This window comes from Tyto alba, unplaced genomic scaffold (genome assembly GCF_018691265.1).
Source record: "Tyto alba isolate M040663 unplaced genomic scaffold, T.alba_DEE_v4.0 Super-Scaffold_41, whole genome shotgun sequence".
In the NCBI taxonomy this organism is placed as follows: Eukaryota; Metazoa; Chordata; class Aves; order Strigiformes; family Tytonidae; genus Tyto; species Tyto alba.
In genome coordinates this window covers 15,434,016-15,456,934 of record NW_024881317.1, presented here as the reverse complement: position 1 = coordinate 15,456,934, position 22,919 = coordinate 15,434,016, and the positions used below count along the sequence as shown (strand labels likewise).

Genomic DNA, 22,919 nt, shown 5'->3' with positions numbered 1-22,919 from the left:
GCTGTCTTTGTCGCCAGTAAAAAAAGTTGGTGAAAGCTTGTCTTCAAATCATAGCATTGAAATAAAAAAATTAGAGTAAAAGGTCAGAAATAATCTCAATACTTTTTTTAAAAGCTGCCATATATTTTGTCACCTTTTAAGAATACCTTGATATGTACATCCTGACTGGTGAAACGAAATATCCATAAGAGGTTCCAGCAGTTGGTGTAACTTTCTAAAAGTCCATGCCTGTTAGCAAATTACCATTAACTGTATAAAAAAAAAAAAAATGCTGTATATAGTATAGCTGAGGTTGTCATGTGTATGTTGTTAGAATTCTGCTAACATATAGTTTGCTTGTGCCTATTTTGTGGTTTTAATATAAATTACATGTGCTCTCATTTGCATTCTCTGAGCACATTTTATAATTGATTACCTTTTTTCCCCTGAGGTCGCATAAAGCTTTTTTTAATAAAAAGACCACCTCTCATGTTGTCAGTTCCGTGAAAAAAGTCTCTGAAAATAGTCTCTCACTGTGCCTTAAAGTCTAATAGACTTTGCATCTGTAACTAAAGAAAAGGCATCCTAAGGAATGTCCTGCACAGAGTCAGGCTTGATTCTCTTTCAAAGACTGGGCGCATGACCCCTCCTGTCTCTGTCAGGTGGAAACTGGCTTAATACTCTTCCTCCTTTCCTATGACAACAGTCTAGTTTACTGTCTTAATCTCTTCTTTCCTAGCACTATGTTTAACTCTAGCACCCTAAGCTGATGGATGAAAAAAGGAAGGAGTATAGCTTTGCTACTTTATAGTATCCTTAAGACTTAGCATGTAATACAACCAGCCCCATTCTCATGCGCTTTAGTGCAAGTAGAGGCACAATTCTGTTTGCTCCCCTGTGATAAGCTATTACAGACTAGTTATTGCTACAGTCCCATTGCCAAACCTAACAGTTTATTACTCCTATCGCGAAATTGTCTTACTAGGTATTAGACAGTTTCTCACTGTGTCTGTGCTGGAGTCGTCCCTTTCAAATGCTGTTGACAATGAGGGGTACTCTTAGTTTTGCATAATTATACTTCCAAAAATGAAACTTGACTCAATGTTTAATATATACATTGCTCTTCAAGTATTTTTGGAAAGTAGAAAAATCATGGCAAAGTTTACAGAAAAATGTCTTGGATAAACACCCTTTTCATCTTAGAAGGTAAATAATTTAGTTTAAAAAATTACCAGTTTACTACTGTGAATGTAGTCTTGACTTTGTCACCTTGTGTATAATGTTTTATATTCTTTAATGACATAATGATTAGTGTTTCAGTAAGTCAGTTGTGCCAGGTGTATTATATAGTAGTGTTTTCAGACTTCTTGCGAAACACTTAGATGGAATAGGAGTACTTTTTTTAAAAGATAGCTTTCACTGTAGTGCCAGAGGCTTCCTCTAATAGTTACTGGTGTATTATACAAAAGCAGTTTAAATTATGTGGAAGATATCTTTGGTCTTTTCTCATCTTCAATAGCAAAGATGAGAATTCAAGTAATTATCAGACAGGTGATGTGGTATCAATATTTGAAGATCTTCTATATCAGCTCAGGTTCAACCTGTGTAGAACATGGCGGGAGGTGGGAAGGAAGACCATTCTATGGGAATTAATGTCAAGTGCAGTAATCTTTACTGAACAGAGAAACATTTGTTTCATGTAAGTACTAAATGTTTCGGTGTGTGTGTGTTTTGTTTTTCACTGTCTAGTCTCAAGATGGCAGAATTATTTATGGAATGTGAAGAGGAGGAGCTAGAACCATGGCAAAAGAGAGTGAAAGAAGTGGAGGAGGATGATGATGATGATGAGCCAATCTTTGTTGGGGAAATCTCAGGCTCGAAGCCAGCTAGTACATGTAAGATAACATTTTCCATAATTTAAAACTGGTATTTCAGGGTGTAAATCTTTAAACTTACTTTGAAAATATAGAATTTTTAACAGTAAAACTTGAGAAATTTTACCTCTTGAAGTCATTCTGTAGGTTGCTGTCATATTGAAAATTGGAATTCTTAAGAAATTCTGTCCTAAAACCACAGTTACGCATAGGTCTGTCTGCCTCTAGCCTTAAATGTTTGAAGTCAAAACAAGGATATTTGAAGGTTTTAGCATTAACAATATGGTTAAAAATTCATTATATACAGTGTTGAAACCATGCATGCAATTGCTCTCAATACGGTTGATATTCAGCTAGATACTTGGAAGTGTCTCCCTACTAAAGGAATGTGCATGAATTTAAGTCTTCGTGTTACAGTCTCTTTTTTCTCCACGCCACATTTTGTGTGTTGGTAGACAGTCTGAATGGGTGGACATCATTCTGACAAAATAAGGTAACCATCTTAAGTGTCTATAATAAAAGAACAACCAGGAAAAGTGAATAATGTGAAAATAGTAGAATCATCTCTGTTAAGTAAGAGGTTTTCATTAATTTATTCATCCTCTGTAAAATAAAGAATTTTTTTTATCAAGCTCTGTAGTTTTCTCATAGTGCAGGGAGTGAGGTTAGCTGGTTGTGATGACAGCACATGTGTCAGGATTTCCATGTTTGTCCTGTCCTTGGGCTTTGGCAGGTAAGTAAAGGAGAATATTATTTTTGTTACTTAAATGGATTTTAGTAATGAAACTTTGATTTCTGTGTGTGGCCATCTTGTAGTCAATTAAGAGATTTGACCTAAAGTTTCTCTACCTATTGAATATACACGACTTTGCCTGGTGAGATTTACTGTTTTCAGTTTTTGCCTCATTTCCACTATGCTTGTATCCAAGATTGCCAGTTGTTTTCTGAAGGTGTGTAGTTTGCAGTGAAGAATCTCAAGACAACATGTTAAACGAGGCTCTCTGTCACACTCTGCTGCATGGACTTCACAGCTGTTACTAGCTGTTCAGTCATTTTAGTTAATAATTTCATCTTGCATCTGAACTCTATTTTACCTTGTTACTCACTGGAATAGTAATTCTAATGCTTCTTACACTAGCTTAAAGAAGTGGAAAATTATATTTTAAATACCGAAGCTGATGTTGAAGTTCTGTCACCTGAAGGTACTTCTTAAGGATTATTCTTTTAGAATATTTTAAAAATATTCTACATCCTCTTGAAAATTTGAAGAATATGTAAAAATTACTCTAAGAAGTTTTCTGCAGTTACAAACTTCTAGAAGGGCTGAAAAATACCCTTAGTGTTTTCTGAAAGGTCCAGAGACTTCGGGATTGCTGTTGGTCATTAGCAGTAGGTCATGGCATAGAACAACTATTAAAGCCCTAGGTGTACGTTGGAACAACAAATATGCCATGTTCCACAGCACAGTTGCAGTCTCGAGATTTTTTTTGTAGTCATAAAGGATAGAAATAGTTTGTGTGAAAATGATAATTCTGATATGTTTCAGCAACTTCAAGGACTTTGGTAAAAGATAGAGACTTAATGTATGCATCTTATTCTAGTGCTGTCCATGCTTGGTCCTGACACAAGTAAAATCATTTATGGTATAACTTTTTACTTTATCTTTTTTCCTTCCCTTTCCTCAACTTTTCCCTTTGTAATCTTCTACTTCACTATCAAAAACAGCTATGGAAGAATGACCTCATTTCTTCTCTGGCTTGTAAGTAGTACTACCTGGCAGTAGTCAGGCTTCAGTTTGTTATTGGTGACAGGCAAGACACAGTGAATTCAACTTTGCTTATCACTGTTGCTTAGTTGTTACCTGAGAAAATTCCTGTCTGATAAGATGAAAAATTAGATGACAAATGGAGACTCGCATGTAGTTATTAATTTTTTTGAAAGATATATTTTCTGCAATACATAGTGATTTTTTTTTTTTAACCTTTTCTTGACAATATAATCATCAGTTTTTATACAGACTGGTATGAAAAACTTGAAGGAAATAATTAAAATCACAACTTTGACCTCCTGGCACAGTGTCATGTATAATAAAGTGCCTCTTCTGATGTATTCAAGGATTAGTCTGGGATGAAAAGTAATTCACACATCATTCCTTTTACCATTTCCTGCAACTTCTCATTTTTCCTATGGTTACTGCTCACCTTTGTTGCTTCCCTTTTCATAATGATATAAATGTGTAATTGGTTGCTACTTTAAAATGTTGTTCTGCATGTTAACTTTGTTATACTTCAGTGCTGTTTTATCTAAATGGGACAAATAACACTTCCATGGGGGAGGGGAAAGGGCGTATCAGGTCCATGATGAATCAGTTCTCATGTAAACCTAGTTGACAATTTCAAATCACTGACTTCTTGAAATGTTATTTTTAAAAACAGTAATATCTGCCTTTGGTTTTGAGGATATGAATCGTATGTGCATCAGACGGTCTGAAGCTGACTATGCTTTGTGAGACATAACTTTCAGAATAGCTTTTTTTTCTGTAGGCAGATAAAGGCTTTAGTTTAATTTCGCTCTGGAATTTAAATATGAGGTATAGATGCATTAACAAACACAGAAAAGTATGTGTCGAGCTAAATCCTGAGTTAAGTTAATCCTAGCTCATAGTGTTGTATTGAAGTAAAAATAGTACTACTGTTACAGGATGAAATTTATTCATATCTTAAAAAATGCAAACCTGTTTGGATCTGTTGGTAGCAGCTGCTTCTTTATTAGTATGATCTAAATGCAGGTGATGGGTTGAAAGCTGTGATCTACTGAGTTCTACTGCCACTAGATTTATTTATTAAGCTGAGTAGTGTATACTAATGAGCCACTGCTGGTAGAAACAGCCATAAGGTTGTAAAACACAATGTGTAGATACTCTAAGATCTATTGTTTGAGATCCTGATATAATTTGATCCTGGTTTGAGCAGGTATCTTAAACCTTGGTGGTTAGATATTGGAGGATCAATCTACTTTCATATGCATATTTTCACATGTCAGAGCAAGAAACTTGACAGTAACACTAATGTAACTGAGAATCTGGTGGTAGAAAAATATTTTGAGTTGATGGATATTTCTGGAATGATTAGAAATCCCAGACTAAGACACAAAGTTGGGGAATATTGGTGGCATTAGTTAGGGAGTAAACATAAAATCTAAAAAAATTCCATGTGATTCCAATGAGGTAGAGCCCTGGTCATAGACTACCATGTAGGATACGTAAGTAAATCGGTCTTCTCGTGATACGATTCCAACACAACTTCTTTGATTGCTGTCTGTTGACTTCTCTTTTGCATTGGAAAATGGAGATCATGAAGTCCAAACACAAGTTTGTAAGTGCTGTATTTTCCTGTAAAACGCAAGCAAATTGTCTAGTTACTGGTTTAGAGAAAATGCTTTCTTTAGTGTAGAGCAGTTCTAGTATTTGGGGAACTTATTATGTATATCAGAAACAGAAATGAATAAATGCATTATAATCAGCAAAGCTAAATATTTGAGATGTTCTTTTTTTGTTTGCAGTCTTACTTGTTTGTTAATCTATCTCCAAGAAAATAAAAACTAAGATTCCTAAGTGAACTAGCTTAACATAAGAGAAAGGGAGTAGAAGAATGTGTCTTAATTTGTGCAGATGACACTTGTTTTGCCAGGTATTTATTTTAGAAATAATATCCTAGTTCATAAGTTTAATTGGCTTATTTAGTGGATATGAATGCTACTTTTAATTTTAAAATCAGTTAAGCTATTAATTTAACTGCAATTAAGATAAATGTAACTTTTGACAGATATATTGAACAGAGTCAACCTCAGCTCATCACGAAGGGGGATACAGAATGGTGCACCCAGTAGAGGTACTTTATTGTCCTAATATGGTAATTAAAAAAAACCAAAAAAATCCACAACACCTATGAAAACATCTGACTGAAAAATGATGTAAAGATAACTTTGCAATCCTTTGCAACAGGTACTGTTACTACATTCAAGCCTGACAGTCACCATTTTGCAACACCTGACTCCAGCCCCAGTGCCATGCCTGTTTCATCAGTCTATCAGTCTGTATCCAGACCTACAACTAGCTCTGTAGCAGTTCAGCCATTGTCTATACCAGTGAATGTTTCAGGAACTTCACAAACACTGCAGAGACCACTTGCTGGATCTTTGTCAACACAGCAGATGCCTGGGTCAAGTTCTGGAATATCACAGCCTGTTAACAGACCTGTAAGCGTTCCAGTGACAACACAGCCAGTATCAAGAAATATCACGGTTCCTGTAGTGGCTCAACCTGTATCCAGGCCAGTGACTACTGTAACAGCACAGCCTGTACTACTCAATCAGGTAAATGTTTATTCCCTTAAACTGTAAAATACTCAGGTGCTGTTACTTTTGAATGAATTAACAAGGAACATACTGATTCAATCTAGTGATTTGACGACCTGGATCAGATTAGCATTATGTAAGTTGTAAGGATTCTAGGATCATAAGCTTGCACTGGTGAATTGAAACATATATTTGAAAGATATGATTTGCAAGACTCAAAGATGATAGCTTCAGTAACAGTGGAGTTATGTTAAATTGAGGTCTTGGGCATAAGAGAGATAGGTACTGTTTAGGTTACTTTGTTTTATGTTGTGTGGAGAAATGATTGAAATTCTCATTGTCTAAATTTTGTGGATTTCTCTGCTGTGACGGATCCTCTAAATAGCTTCCACTTAGTGTTTAATTTTGTGGTTTTCCCACCTGATTTTTAGAGTGCCTATCTTGGGATTTTTTGCTGCTTAAGAGAATGCTGTAGTGGTAGCTCCTTAGGTGTTTTTGCTTTTTGGTTCACATGGCAGTTGTAGTAAAACAGTAGTATGGTAAGGAGGACTTAAGCAACCAAAAGTTGCAGGGTCGGTAGATGAAACAATTCAGAAACATACTTGTTTTGCTTGACAAGCCCAAGGGTATTACGCACATAGATCATGTATCATAGATCTTCCTGGATTGCAACAGAACCTCAGAATGACAAATTTAAGGACTCAAGTTAGATGTTCTTTTTATTGTCTTAGTCACTGGATGTTTGTGAGAGGAAGAATGAAGATTAGTATTTCATATTTGTGTGAGGTAAACTATGATGTGGTACCTTTATTGAAAATAATTGAAGCTGAAACTGTTTAGACAATGTGCTTATAATATTAGCTACTACTGTCCGGTTAAAATGAAGCCTGACAGTAGGCACTATCTCCACTGACCTTGCAAATATACATATCTGTATGTGCGGTTGTCCCAGCTGTTGGTCTTTTGGTATAAAGAAAAATCATGCAGCCTAACATATGCTGCATTTGCTGAACAAGGCAATCAGTTTGAATGACCACAATTATAGGAAGTCCATTAAAACATAAGAATTAGATGTCCTTAAGACTCGTGGCTAAGTCATTGCTGATGGGTTGTTGTATTTTAAGAAAAACAATGCAATGTAATCATTGCCAATCAACTGAATTTCTGGCAGATTCATTAAGAAAGAATTCATGCTTTCCAATTTTCAGTCTGCAGTTGATTGATAGTTTGCAGAGAGAAAATTGTGGATGTGGCTAATGAAGCAGTTAGCTGAATCAATATGTCACTGTGTGTAAGAAGGCCTAAAGAATAGTATAACCAAAAGTCCAGATATCAGAAGGATATTTAGGTTGCCTCTGGAGTCCTCTTAAATCTATAAAGCAGGACAGATTAAGACAGAAAGGCCTGCTACTTCACATGATATATACACATATTTCAAATCTGAACTTTATTTTTATAAATGTTTACTTACTGCATAGTTTGCATTATTAAATCCTTCGGAGGAGTGCTGGGATGTCTTGCAGAATCTTTACTGCAAAAGAAAGCACCCTCCTTTAAGTCCCTCACACACACGTGCTCGTGTTTTTGTTCTAATAGATAAAGCTGCTAGCAGCCTGTGCATTGTTTTTATTAGAAACACTTAGAGTAAACAGACCTAGAAAAGCTGAACTTCTCCAAAACATATGTGTAAGCTGGACATAACTCATCAAGAGTGATTTTCTTTAAAGACACTATGCACGCAGCACTTGTTGTTGTGAGAGTTCCTTCTCATTCATTGAGGTTTACTTTCAACAGGAATATCACAGATGAGACTTTAGTTAAGTTTTAGAGTATTACTTTGCCAAAATCTGCAGGTGGTTGTTCTTTCCTGGCACAGTAGAAACACCTATTTGAAGAAGTTGCAGCCTGAAATACAACTTACAAGGTACATGGCATGGAAAAGGATCTCTAACCATCTGTTAGTTCTGTCTCTTCCAAGTTAAACTGACATGCTTTAGGAAGTAATGCATCCTTTTCTGGGATACGCAGTGCTTACGTATTCTGTGGTCTCTTAAAACTTCTACTGTTGAAATTATTGTATGTTTTATGGTTTCTTTGCAGTGTTGACGTTTTGATCATGGCTTTCGTGAGCTCGTAATTTTTTAAGTTATCCTCACTTTAACATCCTATTCTCTGGATATTAAGAAATTACTGAGTATCTTTAGGAAGATTTTTCTGTTGTTTTTCTTTGCTTACAACATGTTGAAAGTGAATTTTCAATCTCTTCAACTTCTCTAGATTCAGAATGGTATTTCCAATTTCAGCCTTATCTAGAATAATTTGTTTTATTGTTTTTGTACTGTTCCTGCCACTTGATTATGTTATACTTCTTATGGGGAAAGAAGCTTGCTTGGTGTGCCTTTTTTTTTTAGGGAGGTACTGTAGTTCAGCTTCTTGGGTGAAGTTCTGTGATATATTTTTAGTATCACTCCTGCCACATTATGTCATTTGCTGTTCTTAGTGTTATATGTATACTACTTGCGTTTTGGTTCATGTCCTTGGTTTGAATTGTCTTAATTCAAGAGCCCCTTAGGTTTTTGGATATTTTTTTTACCTCCCCTTTACCTAGTCTTTATTTTACTTGGGGCTACTGTTTTTTTGTTGATGCCTTGGGCTTTCTGTGACATTTTCCTTCACATATTTCCTGTTTCTTCCTAACTTGATTATTCTTAAGTGGCAAGGGCTTTAAAGTTTTTCTGGAAAATGCTTGATTGGATCTTCAACTTCCAGATGGTGAAACTTACCTTTGAAATTAAAATATTGTGATGTGAAGATCACTCTGAGTTATGACCAGGACCCCTTTTTAGCTGAACATCCATCAGAGTCTCTTTACATTCTTAATATGGTACACTATTTTTTAATCTCAGGATGTCAAAGTTTTTTCTGTGGGAACTGATTACTTTTGATCGTCAACTGAGTTGAAACATGTTTCTTCAATTTCATAACATGCAGGTCTATAATTTACCTTTTCTCAATGTTTGATATTTCAGTTTTATTACTGAAATACCTCTTTCCAATCACAGGCTTGATTCACTGACCTCATGTAAAATTCTAGGTTTTTTGTTCTTGTCAATGGAGTTTCTGAAGTTCTGAGTTGAATTTGACTTCAGTGATACTGTTTACAGCTATTCTAATTTAGTTAGAGCTACTGCTGTTGCATGAGATAGCATAGGGCTATCCTCTTCTTTAAGAAATGCGTTGTTAGCAATGAAGATTTTCTATAATTCAGTGCTCAGAATGCTCTCAAATAAGCCCCAGCCAATTATGTCCATATCTTTCCCTTACTTAATAGGCACTTTCCTCAGTCTGAGTGTGATTCAGGTTCCAGTTGTTCCTAGTTAATTTTGGGAGAGCCAAGATCTGATACCATGCGTTGTAATTTCTCTGTGTAGATTTGGTTACAAATTATCATGTTGGTTTCCACAGTTAGGAAATCTAGGATGCACAGTATGCACTAGAATCCATACTATTTTAAATAGTCTCTTGGGAAACTGAGAGTGGTGGTGGATTATTTTTCTTCACTTGAGCCTTAGGAACTTAATTGGTAAAGGTGTTGGGTTATACCTTTCTTCAAGTGAGAGCCCCTGTATGTGTTTATGTTAGTTTGATTTTTTTTTTTTTTTCATTGATGTGGTAAAACTGTTTTGTTTTTTGTCTTTAAAATGTTTTTGCTTTCTAAAGCATGGGAAGGTATTGTTTTTTTTTTTTTTCTGTATGTAAAATAACAAAGCCAAATTGCATTACAAGAATAATTGTAAACAGAAAATTACATTCAGAATATTATGAGACTTTGTATTTCCAGGATATCTGTTTTCATTCTTTTGCTTGCCAGATATGTTTAGTATATACTAGGGAGATGCACACATGCCATCAAAATACCCAGGCTATTATTTTCAAGAAAACTAAAATGTTAGCAGCATGTACAAACAATCAAACCACAGAGTAGTAAGAGGAACATACTTTGTGTGTAGCTACTGTATTGGTCATATTTCAAATGTAGGTGGTGTGCATAGCCCTCCACACGAAAAGCCTACCACTGGTTTACCATCTGAGCATTAGTTGTGCTCGGAGTGGGGTTTGCAGGCTAAACTGCATTGCCTGTAATTTCACTGGCTAGTCTCAAACTGTTGTGGCTACAGTAACACCTGCTCTGTTGTGACTGCAGCTCATGTAGCTATTACTCGTACACAAATAGAGCAGAGAAATTAAGTAACTGTTTCCACAGCTACTCTTGAACTTTTATGTTTAGCTTGCTTAGATTGGAGTGGGTCACTCACCAGAAGAAAGAATGGCTCATCATTAAGGTCTTGCAGGGTCTTAAATTGAGGTGTATGGCAAAAGGGCAGAATGGGGAGAAGCGTCTTCCTTTGTTCAAATCTTTTCTGGTACTTAGGAATCCTAAAATAGATTATCATACCTGTATATGTACTTGTTTACTTCTTTAGACTCCTTTCCATCAAGTTTAGTTAACATGGTGGTATTTTAAAATGTGGTTACTTCCACAGGGATGTTTTCAAATAAGTAGCATAGTTGTGAATAGGAAGCATTTTGTGAGACTGATCTTTGCAGCAAACAGTATTTTGGCCTTTGTCTCACGGATACACAGACTTTGTCATCAGTGTATGTGTATTGGGTGATTTATGGTTTGTTTTTTTTTTTTATAGAAAAATTGAGCTACTTCTGTCAAGTTTTTTTTTTTCTTCACAGTACAGCTTGATAAAATGTAACCAAATTAATTATTTCAGAGTACAAAGATCAAGTGCCCGTATTTTGCCCTTAATTTCAAAAGTAAACCTAGCTCTGTTACAAGGTTTTTCTTAACTCCTTATTGCTATTGCTGAAAATATTTCATGTTTTAAATGATTTGCCTAATAAGATGTGAGCAGTATTGATGAATCCTGGAAAGTGTATTTCTCCTACCTTGCCTTTACCTCTTGAGTGATCAGTGAAGGTGTTTAGTTCTAAGAGTTTTTCAGTGTTGCAGTCAATAAATGTGGGCAATTTAATTTTTTTATGTTAAATGTACTAAAGGGCAGACCTTTTAAGCTGAAGGTTAAGAGGATACCTGTACTTGGAGGTGCTCAAAACTTAATGTAACAAGGTGCTGAGAAACATGAACCAGCTTGTAGGTTAGCTATGCTCTGAAAAGAGGGTTTGATTATATTATTTCTAGATGTTCTTATGCAATTACTCTATGTAAAAGAAAAAAAAATGCTTAGTGGTATCATGAATGAGTGCCATTCCCAGTCAACATGCTATAGATACACTTTCACTTTCATTAAAGCTTCACCACTTAGTAGAATTTGACTGATTCAATATCATCTTGCTTTGAGAAGCTTGCTTGCTACAAGTTTTTGCTACTTTTGAGTATTTTCTGGTCTTTTAAAATGCAGCTAGCTGTCATGCAAGAGTAACAGGCAAATGCCTGAGTTTGGGTTGAAGGAAGAAAGTATTAGTGTTTTTTTAAAAACAATTAGAGTATAATTTGAAACATAGACTTTGAACAAAAGCAGTTAAAATTAGCAATTCAAACAGGTTTTGTAATGTTTCCTAAAATGGAATTTCCCAGGTCTTAGAGTTGTTTTTACTATTCTGATACACAGCTATGAACAAATTAACCACCACTGATGAGAGTTGCAAACTTATTAAAATGTCAAAAGAAACTATTTTTGGGAGGTTGTAATTAACTTGATTTACAGCTGAGTACTTATGAGTACTTTTAAGCAATCGTATGTTTTTAAAATAAACCCTTTGAAGCCTGCAAGTAAAAAAATGTTAAACCTCAAATTTCTTTTCCCTCTTGAAAATATCTTATTAGGATTATATTATGGATTCTCCACCAGCTGCACCAGATAATACATCTGGTATACTGTTTGGTGTGAGACAGAACTCGGGAGTTCTACAGTACCAGACTGGGCCAGCAGTGAATGTAACAGGTGGGTATAACTGTAGTAGTTGCTAAGAGAAAGAAACAGCCTAATGTCATTTAACTGTAGTGCAGATGTTTGGGTTATAATTTTAAATAGGATTTCTAGAGCATAGTATAGCTACTTTTTTCTTCCCCCTGTACATAACACTGTATAATGTTTAATTAAATAAATCTTGGAGCCTTGTGTTGTCAGACTTTGCTTTTCAGCATGTTAGACAGACTAATTTCAACTGATGTCGTCTTATAATACTCATTTAGATGGAAAAAAGTACTGCCAGATTCAGTGTAATTTTTTTGACAGATAAAGGCTCGTTTTTGATATATCCAGTACTCTTTGACTAGCATGAATAGGAATGACTGTCAGCAAGAGAAGGGCTGTAAACAGTACCAGAAGAAATTTCTGAGTCTGCTGAGTAGACTTCCTGTGATGATGATCTTGGTTTCCTGACTGCTATATATATAGGAGTTGGAGTAGATTGAATCAAAAAAGATCCTGTCTGAAAAGGAGGGGAAGACAAAGAGTATGCAGTTTGACAACCAAAATATTTTTTTCACCTAGCTAAATATTGTTTCATCAGAAACTATTTAACCTACTTAAAAACAAACAAAAAAGCACCTTTTTTATGTCACAGTAGATAAAGTAGGTTTGAAGTATGCAGTGTATTCAGTCTTAAACAGGCTATAACTTGGGGCTTCCCTCCTCTTTTGTGGAGGATTGTACTTCTGTAATAACTGACCAGAATCTTGTCATTCAGTCTACAAGTAATAGATGACAGTCACTTCTGATTCTTCCATGAGGTAACAGGTTATGCTAATGAATGACCTAACTGGTCATATTAACAAGTTATGTAGAACAGAGTGATTGCTAGTTTATTCTGCTTGATGTGATGATTTTGCATCTCTAGTTTAGACATTCACTCCGGATACTTATCAATTAAGGTTTGGTAGTGTATTTCCTTGCATGTGTCTATTATGTGATCTCATTCTTGTCTTACTGGATTAAATAGCTGTTTATAAAGCAAGCAAAGGTTTTATTTCTTGCAAATGGTTCAACATTCCAGCCCTTGTTCTCCAAATAACAGGTATTAAAGTTTAATTGTTTGTGGTTTTGGGGTTTGGCTGTTTTGGTTTGGGTTTTGGTTGGTTGGTTGTTTTTTGGTTTGTTTTTTTGTTTGGTTGTTTTTTTTTTTTTTTTAATTTAGGAGAACCCCTTCCATATCTAAGAATTACTTGTAATAGTCTCTTATTGAGGGGAAAAATACCATCAAGCACTGTAAAAGCATCAAGTATTGTAATTCAAAGCATCTTAAATATACCATACTTAGTCTTATTTCTCTAAGATGGCAATATGTTTTAGAAATGTAAAAAAAAAAAAAAATGTGGGTTGAAACATGAATATCTTTGACACAGGAGGTAAATTTAAGATACATTTCACTTGACCATAAGGAAATATCAGTGTATTATGTGGTTTGGCTTGCATGGTGAGGTCACATAATGCAGTTTACATCCATGTTAGTATGTGCCAATGCCTACTTGCCTGTGTTGGTGCTATACTTCCTCTAACTAATGTGCAGCACTGTGGGCACAAGACACTCTGGAATATGGTATTTAAAAGCAGAATCCTCTTGGGAACTGGCCTGTGATACTCTGCAGGACAATTTAACTTCTGTACATGGATCATTAAAGACATTTTTTAGCTCAGTATAGCATAAGTATTTCTGAAGTCTAAGCGGGGAAATGGCAAGCTGCTAATGGTTACTAACCAACCATTTTGTTAGGTTGCTAAATAGATGATGGTGTTCAATTAAACAGCATTGGTAACATACATGTAGGTTGGATGGGCACTGTGGGGGTGTATGTAAAACTGTAGCTTGCTTTTGATTTTGAGATCATTCTTCCACAAACTTCAGTCACTTTGAGAAAGCAGAAAATGCCATAACCAATAGAAGAACTGTTCTGTGGTATTTAGGGGTTGACTGGACTGTATACTTGCATTCATAGCACTAGATAAATGGGAGATGTTGGTGAGGGACAATGCACTAAAGGCCTGAAACAATTTGGCTTTCATGTCCCTATTCTGTTAATTGATCTAACTCTTACCACAGTACATTTAATGCTTTTACTCTAGGTTAGCGTTTCTAATGTGTTTTGCCATCATTTGTAAAATCAAGCCCAGCCAGCATAGGTGCACGTAAGTGTTAAGGATTTTACAGTAGTGCTGTAATTTGTATTTAGAAACCTGTCAGCAAGGTGATACTGCATCCAGTATAATTTGCTCCTTCTTGCAATCATTTTAGATATTGTACATAATAATACTGTCTTTGTGGGTATAACCAGCTGTTTTGTAATAGCTACAAAACATTTACAAAAGTATTCACTAGTAGAATGAAGTGAAGGTAATAGACTCCTGAGCGGCCTGAAAACCAAACAAGAATTGTTTGGCTGCTTCTTTTTGCTGCTCTCCTCAGTACTTGAAGTCCCTGACAGTTTCAGCTGTGTGGTGTGTTGTGTAGAGGATTGGACAAACTAGTCTGAAACATGACTGATCCAAGGAATTATTGTATCCATGCACCAGCTGAGAGAAGCACTAATTTTTTTAAATTAACAAACAGAATTCAAATGCTAAACTATATGTATTCTAGTATTGTTGTAATTCTTCTGAAAGAGGGAATTTATTAGATAAGTTTTATAAACTGAGTTAAGAATGCCCATCTTCATAAATATATAAAATAGACTTCATTTTTTGTCACAGGCGTGTCAGGCTTTTTTTAATTGAAAGTATGACCAATTTTGTTAACATGTGAAAATAGTAGTGTTTTTCCAAATCAGGTTTTCTATTTTAAAATAAAATACCTTACTGAAGGTTCTTGTAAAAGATGTTTTGTCTTTGTCTTGGCCCTTATATTAAATTAAGTGTAGTTGTGTAATATAGCAGCAGTTCCTGCTGTAGGTTGATGGCCTGATGCTCAAATAGACTCAGTGATGCAGAAGAATGCTGAAGTCATATGAGCTCTGTGGAAGCCTTTGTGGATCAACACACGTATGTCAATGTAACCAGCTCGCATACCTAACAATGCAACTATAAGTAAATTAAAAAACCCTAGAAAGTGGTAGTATCTGATGAATAACCTGTGTTCTTTGTGAATGTTTTAATTACTTTAGCCAAACAAAGAGTAGAAACACTTTTCAGCTTAATATGTTTATGTCAGAAAGAATGAAAGGTGTGCTACAAAGGAGAATATTAGGGTGATTAAACATGTGTATAGCAGGTGAATTATATTTTCCTGTATATGAGTAGTAGTATAAATTCTCCAGGGTGCTCAAATATTAGATTCCCTGCTGGGAGGCTTTGCCTGTGTGGGTTGAATGGGGAGACTATCCAGACTGTTGGTTAGGTGTACATAGTTACCACTGAGTAAATAAAACTTGAGGGTGGGAGAACTTACTTTGTTGCTTCTCGGAAGAAGTTTGAATTATTTTATATGACACAAATTACATTTGCTTGGTGAGAAGACTTTTAAATATACCAATTCGGTTTCTTATTGTACCCAGAGAAATCACTGGGGCAGCTACACCATTGGTAGGGGAATATACAAGGATGACCTTGGTTTCAGATAATTGTGTCTGGAACTAAAGTCTGGTTCCTGTCATAGTTTGATAATCTTAAGGCTGTTTGCAGTCTGTGATTCTGAGAGGTTTACAAGGCCTTTACTGGCACTTCAAACTTCTTAACATGAAGCTGTGCTCTTTCGGGTCTACTTGAGGACTGATCTTTGTATTGAGATTACATTGTCGGGGCAATCTTAAAGTAACAGAGACATGGGTTTCAGGACAAGATGGAGCCAAGTATTGATGGGCATGTTAATTGGGCACTGAACCTATGAATTTCCAACTTAGTTTTTAGTGGGTTTCCTTTTTTAGAAGAAATACTGCAAACAGTAAGTGAATCAACTGTTCTTTCAGAATAGAGCAAATAGGTGTGCTGTGATTGTTCATTAGAAGTTACAACACTGTTTTCATTTTGTATCAAACAGAAGTCTCAAATGTTTTATAGAGTTAAATAACAAACTAAACCAGCATTGACATGGGACCAGAAAAAAAGGAGATACGTTTTTCATCAGAAGGGCAGAGCTTGTTCCAGATAGTAGGCATTGCAGAAACCAGCTGCTTATCTTAACTTTATTTCTGTGAATTCACCTTGTCTCAGATTAGTGTGGGTCAAGATGTGAAAAATAGGCCAAATGAGTTCAGGTGGTCATAGTATGATTTACTGGGTTTCAGGGATGGGCCTGTATCTCTTTGCATTTACCCTTTCCTTCTCCACTGATCTTAGAATATTCAGTCTGAGTTGGATAATGGTTTTTTAATGTATGTATGGCTTATTGTTTTAGGGAGATCTTAACTGCTTTACATAGGCTTGTCCATCCATAGGCATCGCTAATGTGTTCGTAATATACTATAAAAAACAAAACAAAACAAAAACAAAAAAAAAAAAAAAAACAAAAAAAAAAACACAAAAAAAAAAAAACCAAAACAAAAAAAAACAAAAACAAAAAAAACACACAAAAACCCCTGAGGTTCTTTAATTTAAACCACTGTAGGTCTGAATGAGAGTATGTTTGTATCTAAGCGTCCTGCTACTTCTGAAGGCAACAGTGTAACTCCAAAAAAGGCCAAGCCTAATGAGGTTGGTGCTGGAAGCAGTTCAGATGTTTCACCTACAGTTAACTCTCCAACAGTAACACCATCACAAAATGTATCTTCAAAAGGTAGGGTAGATCAAATGGTCTAGCTGTCAATCCATGCATCTGTTTCATGGAAAAAGCTAGCACTCTTACAATGTTTTAATTGATCGTTGTTATTATTAATGCTTAAGGCAATGTAAATAAGTAACTGTTCTTATGCCTTAAAATAAGAAAAACCTTTCTATGCAAGGATATACATACCTTTACAAATTAATGCACCCAAGGTTATTCAAAATGTATACCTTTTATTCTTTAGGAGGTATGTTTGATTTCTGTAAAGATATGATTAGTTGTTTAGTGGCTGTGAAGACAGGTGATCAAAATAAATGCCCCATACCTCATAGCCTTAGATCAGATTTTCTATGTCAAAGAGCTGACTAGAGAGTTGAACCTTTAAAAAACAATCAATGGGAAAATCAGATTGTAAGTATTTTGTGACTGCTGAATTGGTCAACTAATTCCGATCAGATAAAATGAAGGAGAAAAGCCCCACATTGTAGGAATGTCAGGCAAGGCAGCAGGGATGAAGATAGTGGAATCTCTGTCCTTGGGGATACTCAGAAGTTGACTGGACATGTCTCTGAGCATCCTGATAAGGTTGGACTTGCATTGAGCATGAGGTTTGACAATAACACTTCCACAGGTCTAGCCTAAATTATTCCGTGAATCTGTAATTCAGATAACTATTGCAAAGTGTGTTTTTCACTTCCTCCCTTTACTTTGCAGCAGTGTTTTTGACACAGTTTAAAATAGTAGTAGGAAGGAAGGAGGGGGATTTAAGTTTCAAAGACAGGATGTTCTTTGAAAGATGTTTCCCTCCCTACAGGAGAGGTAGTCTACTTGTTTTGGCATGTTAATAAATAGGTGCGTTTTCCTCCTGAGCCAAAAGGTGCTTTCCAGCTGATTGTAATAGACAAAGATTTATTTATTCTTGAGTTTGAGATACTTCTAAGCACTTACTCTCTCCTATAATGTTAAAATGAGGAGTGGCCTATGATGTGATTCTGTTGTTTGGAATCACTTAATATTTGGGTTTTTTACAAGTCTTGTTTGCAGCTGGTTTGCTATCAGATTCTTTTCCAGCAACCAGAAGGAAGTGGCTATAACATGGAACATTGCAGCAAAAAAATTTCCTCCACCCTGTGTTGGGTAAGACAGATACTGTGCTGCAGCTTATAATATACAAAAGATAACTGGAGGATCTTACTAAGTGCAGTAACATAGAAGTAGATTACAGTCACTGAGAATGTTATTGTTATGAATTTGTCTCTGAGCCATCCCACGCTAACATAGCAATTTCTGATCTGTCACAGAATCCAGGACTCAAGCCCCACAGAACACAAGATCTTCCTGCAGAACCTGTTTTCTTCCAATTTAGCTTGCACTTAGCTGTGACGTTAAAATACTGTACAAATCATAATAGTGAAAACTTGCAGCACTGTTTTGTAGTATATCTCTTGCATGGCCATCCACTCATGTGAAGGACTTTCTGCTTAATTACAATTCTTAGCAATACTGTTATTTTCAAGGATAAATACTGTTTGATCCATGTCTACCTCATGGACTATGCAAGATTATTTTTGTGAAAAAACACGTAATGCTGTTGCACAGTCATCTCTTAACTCAGACATTCATTCCCTTGTTATAAGGTGGATATATTTGTGTGTTTGTTTTAATTGCATCTTCTCATAGCCCTGGCAGGGTACAGTTGATTCTACAGCTGAGATACTCAGATGTTACTTGAAACCCTTCCTGTGTTTAACCTCTTCTTCTAAACTACTTCCTCAGTATGGAGTCCTCCAGATCTGTGAACAACTTGAGAATGCAAGAGAACTTTATCTGGAAAAGTAACTATTGCTCTGATGGTTTTTGACAGTTTGGAGAAAACTGGAAGCCTGGGTTTATTCATTAAAATTTAAGCTGATGTAAAGCTTTTTTTGTTTTGCTCAAAAGGTGTTATTTCATGCTGATAAGAGAAATACTACTTCATTTCATTACTGGGAAGTAATTATTTAGAGGATTTATTCTCTAGGTTCTTCAAAGACACCTTTGCTGAACAGGAATGATGCATCTGAATAGGCATAGGTTCTAACAGCAGTCCAGAGAGAAATATTCTCATTGTTGAGAACCAGGTGGTGAAATTCCTTCCCCAAACCAGTTATCTGAACCGTATTGTGATGATCATCAGGTCATGGCATAAAACAAGTTTTATGTGTTCGTAAAACAAAACCATCAAAAATCTGGCCTATCCCGGGGGTGGTAGGGTAGTGGTGCACAGAATTAATGTTTTGTCTCTATCATGCTACCTTTACCCCCTCCCATTTTTTCCTTATTAGCTGCTGAGATTTTACAAAAGTTGTTTATAGGTCTATATCAAAAAGACCAAACTCAGTTTGGAAAAAAGGAAGGGTAGTTAAAAGATGGTTGTAAAACCTTACTGATGGTTACTACAGCTACACCAGTTGTAATAGTTTTCTTTTGAAATAGAATATTTTGCTGGAATAATAAATAATAATAAATCTAGTGTTATGAATCTTAACATATTTTAAATTTTACAGGTGCAAATGTTGCATCAAGCACCATTAAAAATGGAGGACCTTTTCCACGAGCTTGTCCAAAGTGCAATATTCATTTCAATCTTATGGATCCTCTAAAAAATCATATGAAGGTAAGATATTTGGGGGCTGGTAAACATTATAACAAATTTCAGTAGAATTGTGTTTCATTATGAAAGGGTGCCATGTTTTGATATGAAGAGTGTCTGGCTTGTGGCTATGATCAACCAGAGCCCAAAATGCTCCATGTCTTACAGTAATGGAGATGAAGAATGGAGTAGGGAAACTATATCTTTCTATCTTTCTACTTTTTGCCTTATTTTCCAATGAGTTGAGGCATATTTGCTGTGTCTGTATGATTTCTGTCCACCACAGCTGTGACTTCCTGAACAGATTCAGGTGAATTTGATGAAGGTAAATGCCTGTGATAATAGGCAGCTGGTTGACCCACAGCTGTGTTATATTGCTACTGAGACAAGGATGACAGTGTAAACTTAGCTTTTTATCTTGATATATCACTTGGTATCTAAAAAGTTAAGCTGAGTGGGGGAAGTTAATTTGTAGTTCATACTTAAACACTGTGAGAAACAAAGCTTTCAGAAATGAAGCATCACATAGTTTTTATGAAACTATTTATTACTGTTTCTGGAAATATCATTTCCTGGAAAATATTTATTAATATTTGGCAAAGATTCATGTATTTCTTAGGCATATGTATTCCAATTCAGGGGGCAGAGAAATGGCTTTGAATTCTGTATACAATATGAGTAACCCATGCAAAAAGGAGTATGAACCACAGTGTAATAGAAATCTGTGAGGCCCCATTACAGTTAATGCAGATAGTTGTGATTTACTGCGCTTTATGATACCCTAAATGGTAGCTACTGTCCTTTTGAGCTTCAGAACACAATTAAGAAACATAGGTGGTAGTGGAAAAAGTAAATCAAGCATTGTATTTTTCTCTAATCATTATCTATAGAGAATAGCTTTTGTGCTGAGTACATCAACCAAATGAAAGAACCATTGAAGTGGGTTTACTTAGTAGTATTTAATGAATTTTTTAGTTAAAATAGCAAGTAGCCATGCATGGTAAGAACCATTATTCAGCAGGAGAAAGATCTGTCCTCTGAAATGAGAATGTTTCATTCTCATTTTGTTCACTGTTGGAAACGTCATAGTACCTTCTGTATGAAACTTCATATTTAAGCATTAAGTTTCACAGTATAGCTATTGGGTTAAGCATTCATTATGTACACTTGGACATAAGGAAGCTTGAACAATGTGTGTTGTATGGCTTAGAATTTCTGGATTTTTCAGTAATGCTGGAAAGAACTTTTTCAAGTTTCAACATATGTCCTCCCCAAAGAAATAAAAGATAAAACTTTCCATTAAGTTGTCGGTCAACTTCTGCTTGTCAGCAAAATACATAAAAGCTGCTTTTCTTTCTCATTATTAAATGAAGTAGACATTTTTGTAATGAGTAAGACAACACTGGTATTCTGATTTCTAGCATAAATTAATCTCACATGAACCTGTGAGAATAATCCCTTTTCAGTTTTTATCATATGTAGTGTTTTATTACCTAAACCCTACCTAAAGATCGATTACAGTTCAAAATCTGTATGTGAATATGAATAATGTTGGTGTGCTGGAGAATGGAACTTTGCTCCGGTTTTTAAGATGCTGCTGTCATTGATGCAGTTTGGTAAGAGACTGATACTTTTGTCTCTGTCTCCTCTCTTCCCCTTTTCCATCTAGTATTGTTGTCCAGATATGGTAAATAACTTTTTCCTGGGAATGGCCAAAACAGAATGTTCGAGCACAACAAGCAAGACTGCTGAATCTGAGAAAGGAAAATTGATTATGTTAGTTAATGACTTCTATTATGGGAAACATGAAGGTGACACCCAGCAGGTACAACAGGAGCAGAAGACTCATACGACATTTAAGTGCTTCAGTTGTCTGAAAGTTCTTAAAAATAACATAAGGTATTTGAACTCACTTCCTTAATTGTTCATTAATCACAGCCTATAGCACCTAGTCTCATGCATTAAAAACTTGTCTCTCTGGAATATTTTTTTTTTCTTTTTGAAAACTGGTAATATTGGGTGACTGACCAGAAATTGAAATAATTTTTACTGTGCATGTATGGCCATAACTTAATCTGTCTACAGATTAGAGTACGAATTTTAATGGTGTCTAACATAAACAGTAGAGTTTTAATGAGAGCAGTTGTAGGACTCGGGGTTAGAAAGGGCAACACAAAGTATTTTACAATTTGCCATCTGGATTGATGGTGATATCAGTAGATGTGAGTGTTAATTCCCTTTAGGGATGCACAATGACTAATAGTTGGTGGTTTACTTATGTAACATCTGTTATTTTGATAGAATAATTTTCCTTCCAAATGCTGCAAAAAACTTCAGTAAGCTGTTTTAATAGGTAGACAAGTTCATGTCATTGTTTCTTTAGAAGTTAAGGTCATTGAACTTTTTTACAAGGGAAGCTGAAGTAGCAGAATGTAAAACTGAAAAATGGACTATCCTTTCAAAGGGCACAGTCTGCTACTTAAAATTAACAGGTTTATGCTAACATTACACCCATATTACTGAACAAAAGTTTCGTGTAATTACAAACACTATATTTGCTATTAATCATTAGATACATGTACATTCTAAGGAAAAGTGCCAATAATTTGTCTTAAGCAGCTTGAAAATGTAATGTTGTATGTTCTTAGACTTCAAAAGAGTTTACCTTCATGATTTTATAATTCCTGGTAATTACAGCATTTCTTACCGTGCAGTTTATCTTTTTAAGAACAATGAACTGTTTGATTTGAGCTGAGAGGTTTTTGTTTTGTTTTTGTATGCACAATACTTTTCAAATAAGCCTTTCTTGCAGTATCATGAAAAGTAGTCCACAGAAAGATTACTTTATTCAGATACTCAGTTCATTTTAAAAAAACATTTTTCAGGCACTATTTTCTACTCAGCACTATATTTTACGCTATTGGTGCTATGGTACCTATGTGTTCCACAACCAGTCATTAAAAATGAGCACTTAATTTTTTCTTTTTATTTCTCTAGAGTCAACTTACAGCGATATTAATTTTTGCTGTAACTTTGTAGTTGTATTGCATAGTTCTGTAACCTCAGAGTTTTTATTCCAAGGTATATTTTATACCTTGCATCATTTATAGTGGACAAAAATAGGTATGTAGTGCCCCTCTACTACTAGTGAAAGTTTTCTGGACCTTAATTCAGAAAAGCACAAAGTGATTCATCAGGGTAATCCACTACTTCCTTTAAAAGATCTGTGGTTGAACACACCATTGAAACAATGTTCTGTTAAGGTAATGTGCAGTACTTGTGCCAATTCCTTTCTTCTGCATAGGTACCTGGATATCTTCAGTTAACTTTTTTTTTTTTTTTAAGCAACTGCA

General features: G+C 35.3%; 1 protein-coding gene across 11 annotated transcripts in view; it reads left to right on the top strand.

Moving 5' to 3' along the window:
- The window catches only part of ZNF280D (zinc finger protein 280D), a 59,243-nt gene that overhangs the window by 2,522 nt on the left and 33,802 nt on the right, over nt 1-22,919 (top strand). For 7 of the 11 annotated variants that reach the window (XR_006166554.1, XR_006166556.1, XR_006166555.1 and 4 more), the window contains exons 2-8: nt 1,729-1,874; nt 5,678-5,743; nt 5,857-6,227; nt 12,067-12,184; nt 16,779-16,946; nt 19,481-19,590; nt 21,236-21,465. Coding sequence is in view for 7 of the 11 variants with exons in the window: in XM_042803767.1 (XP_042659701.1) it covers nt 1,736-1,874; nt 5,678-5,743; nt 5,857-6,227; nt 12,067-12,184; nt 16,779-16,946; nt 19,481-19,590; nt 21,236-21,465 (1,202 nt within the window). In the remaining 4 variants the exon portion in view is untranslated. Of the gene's footprint in view, nt 1-1,728; nt 1,875-5,677; nt 5,765-5,856; nt 6,228-12,066; nt 12,185-16,778; nt 16,947-19,480; nt 19,591-21,235; nt 21,466-22,919 lie in introns of those variants that run through there. The other 4 variants (XM_042803771.1, XM_042803772.1, XM_042803768.1 and 1 more) reach the window with 3 other exon arrangements.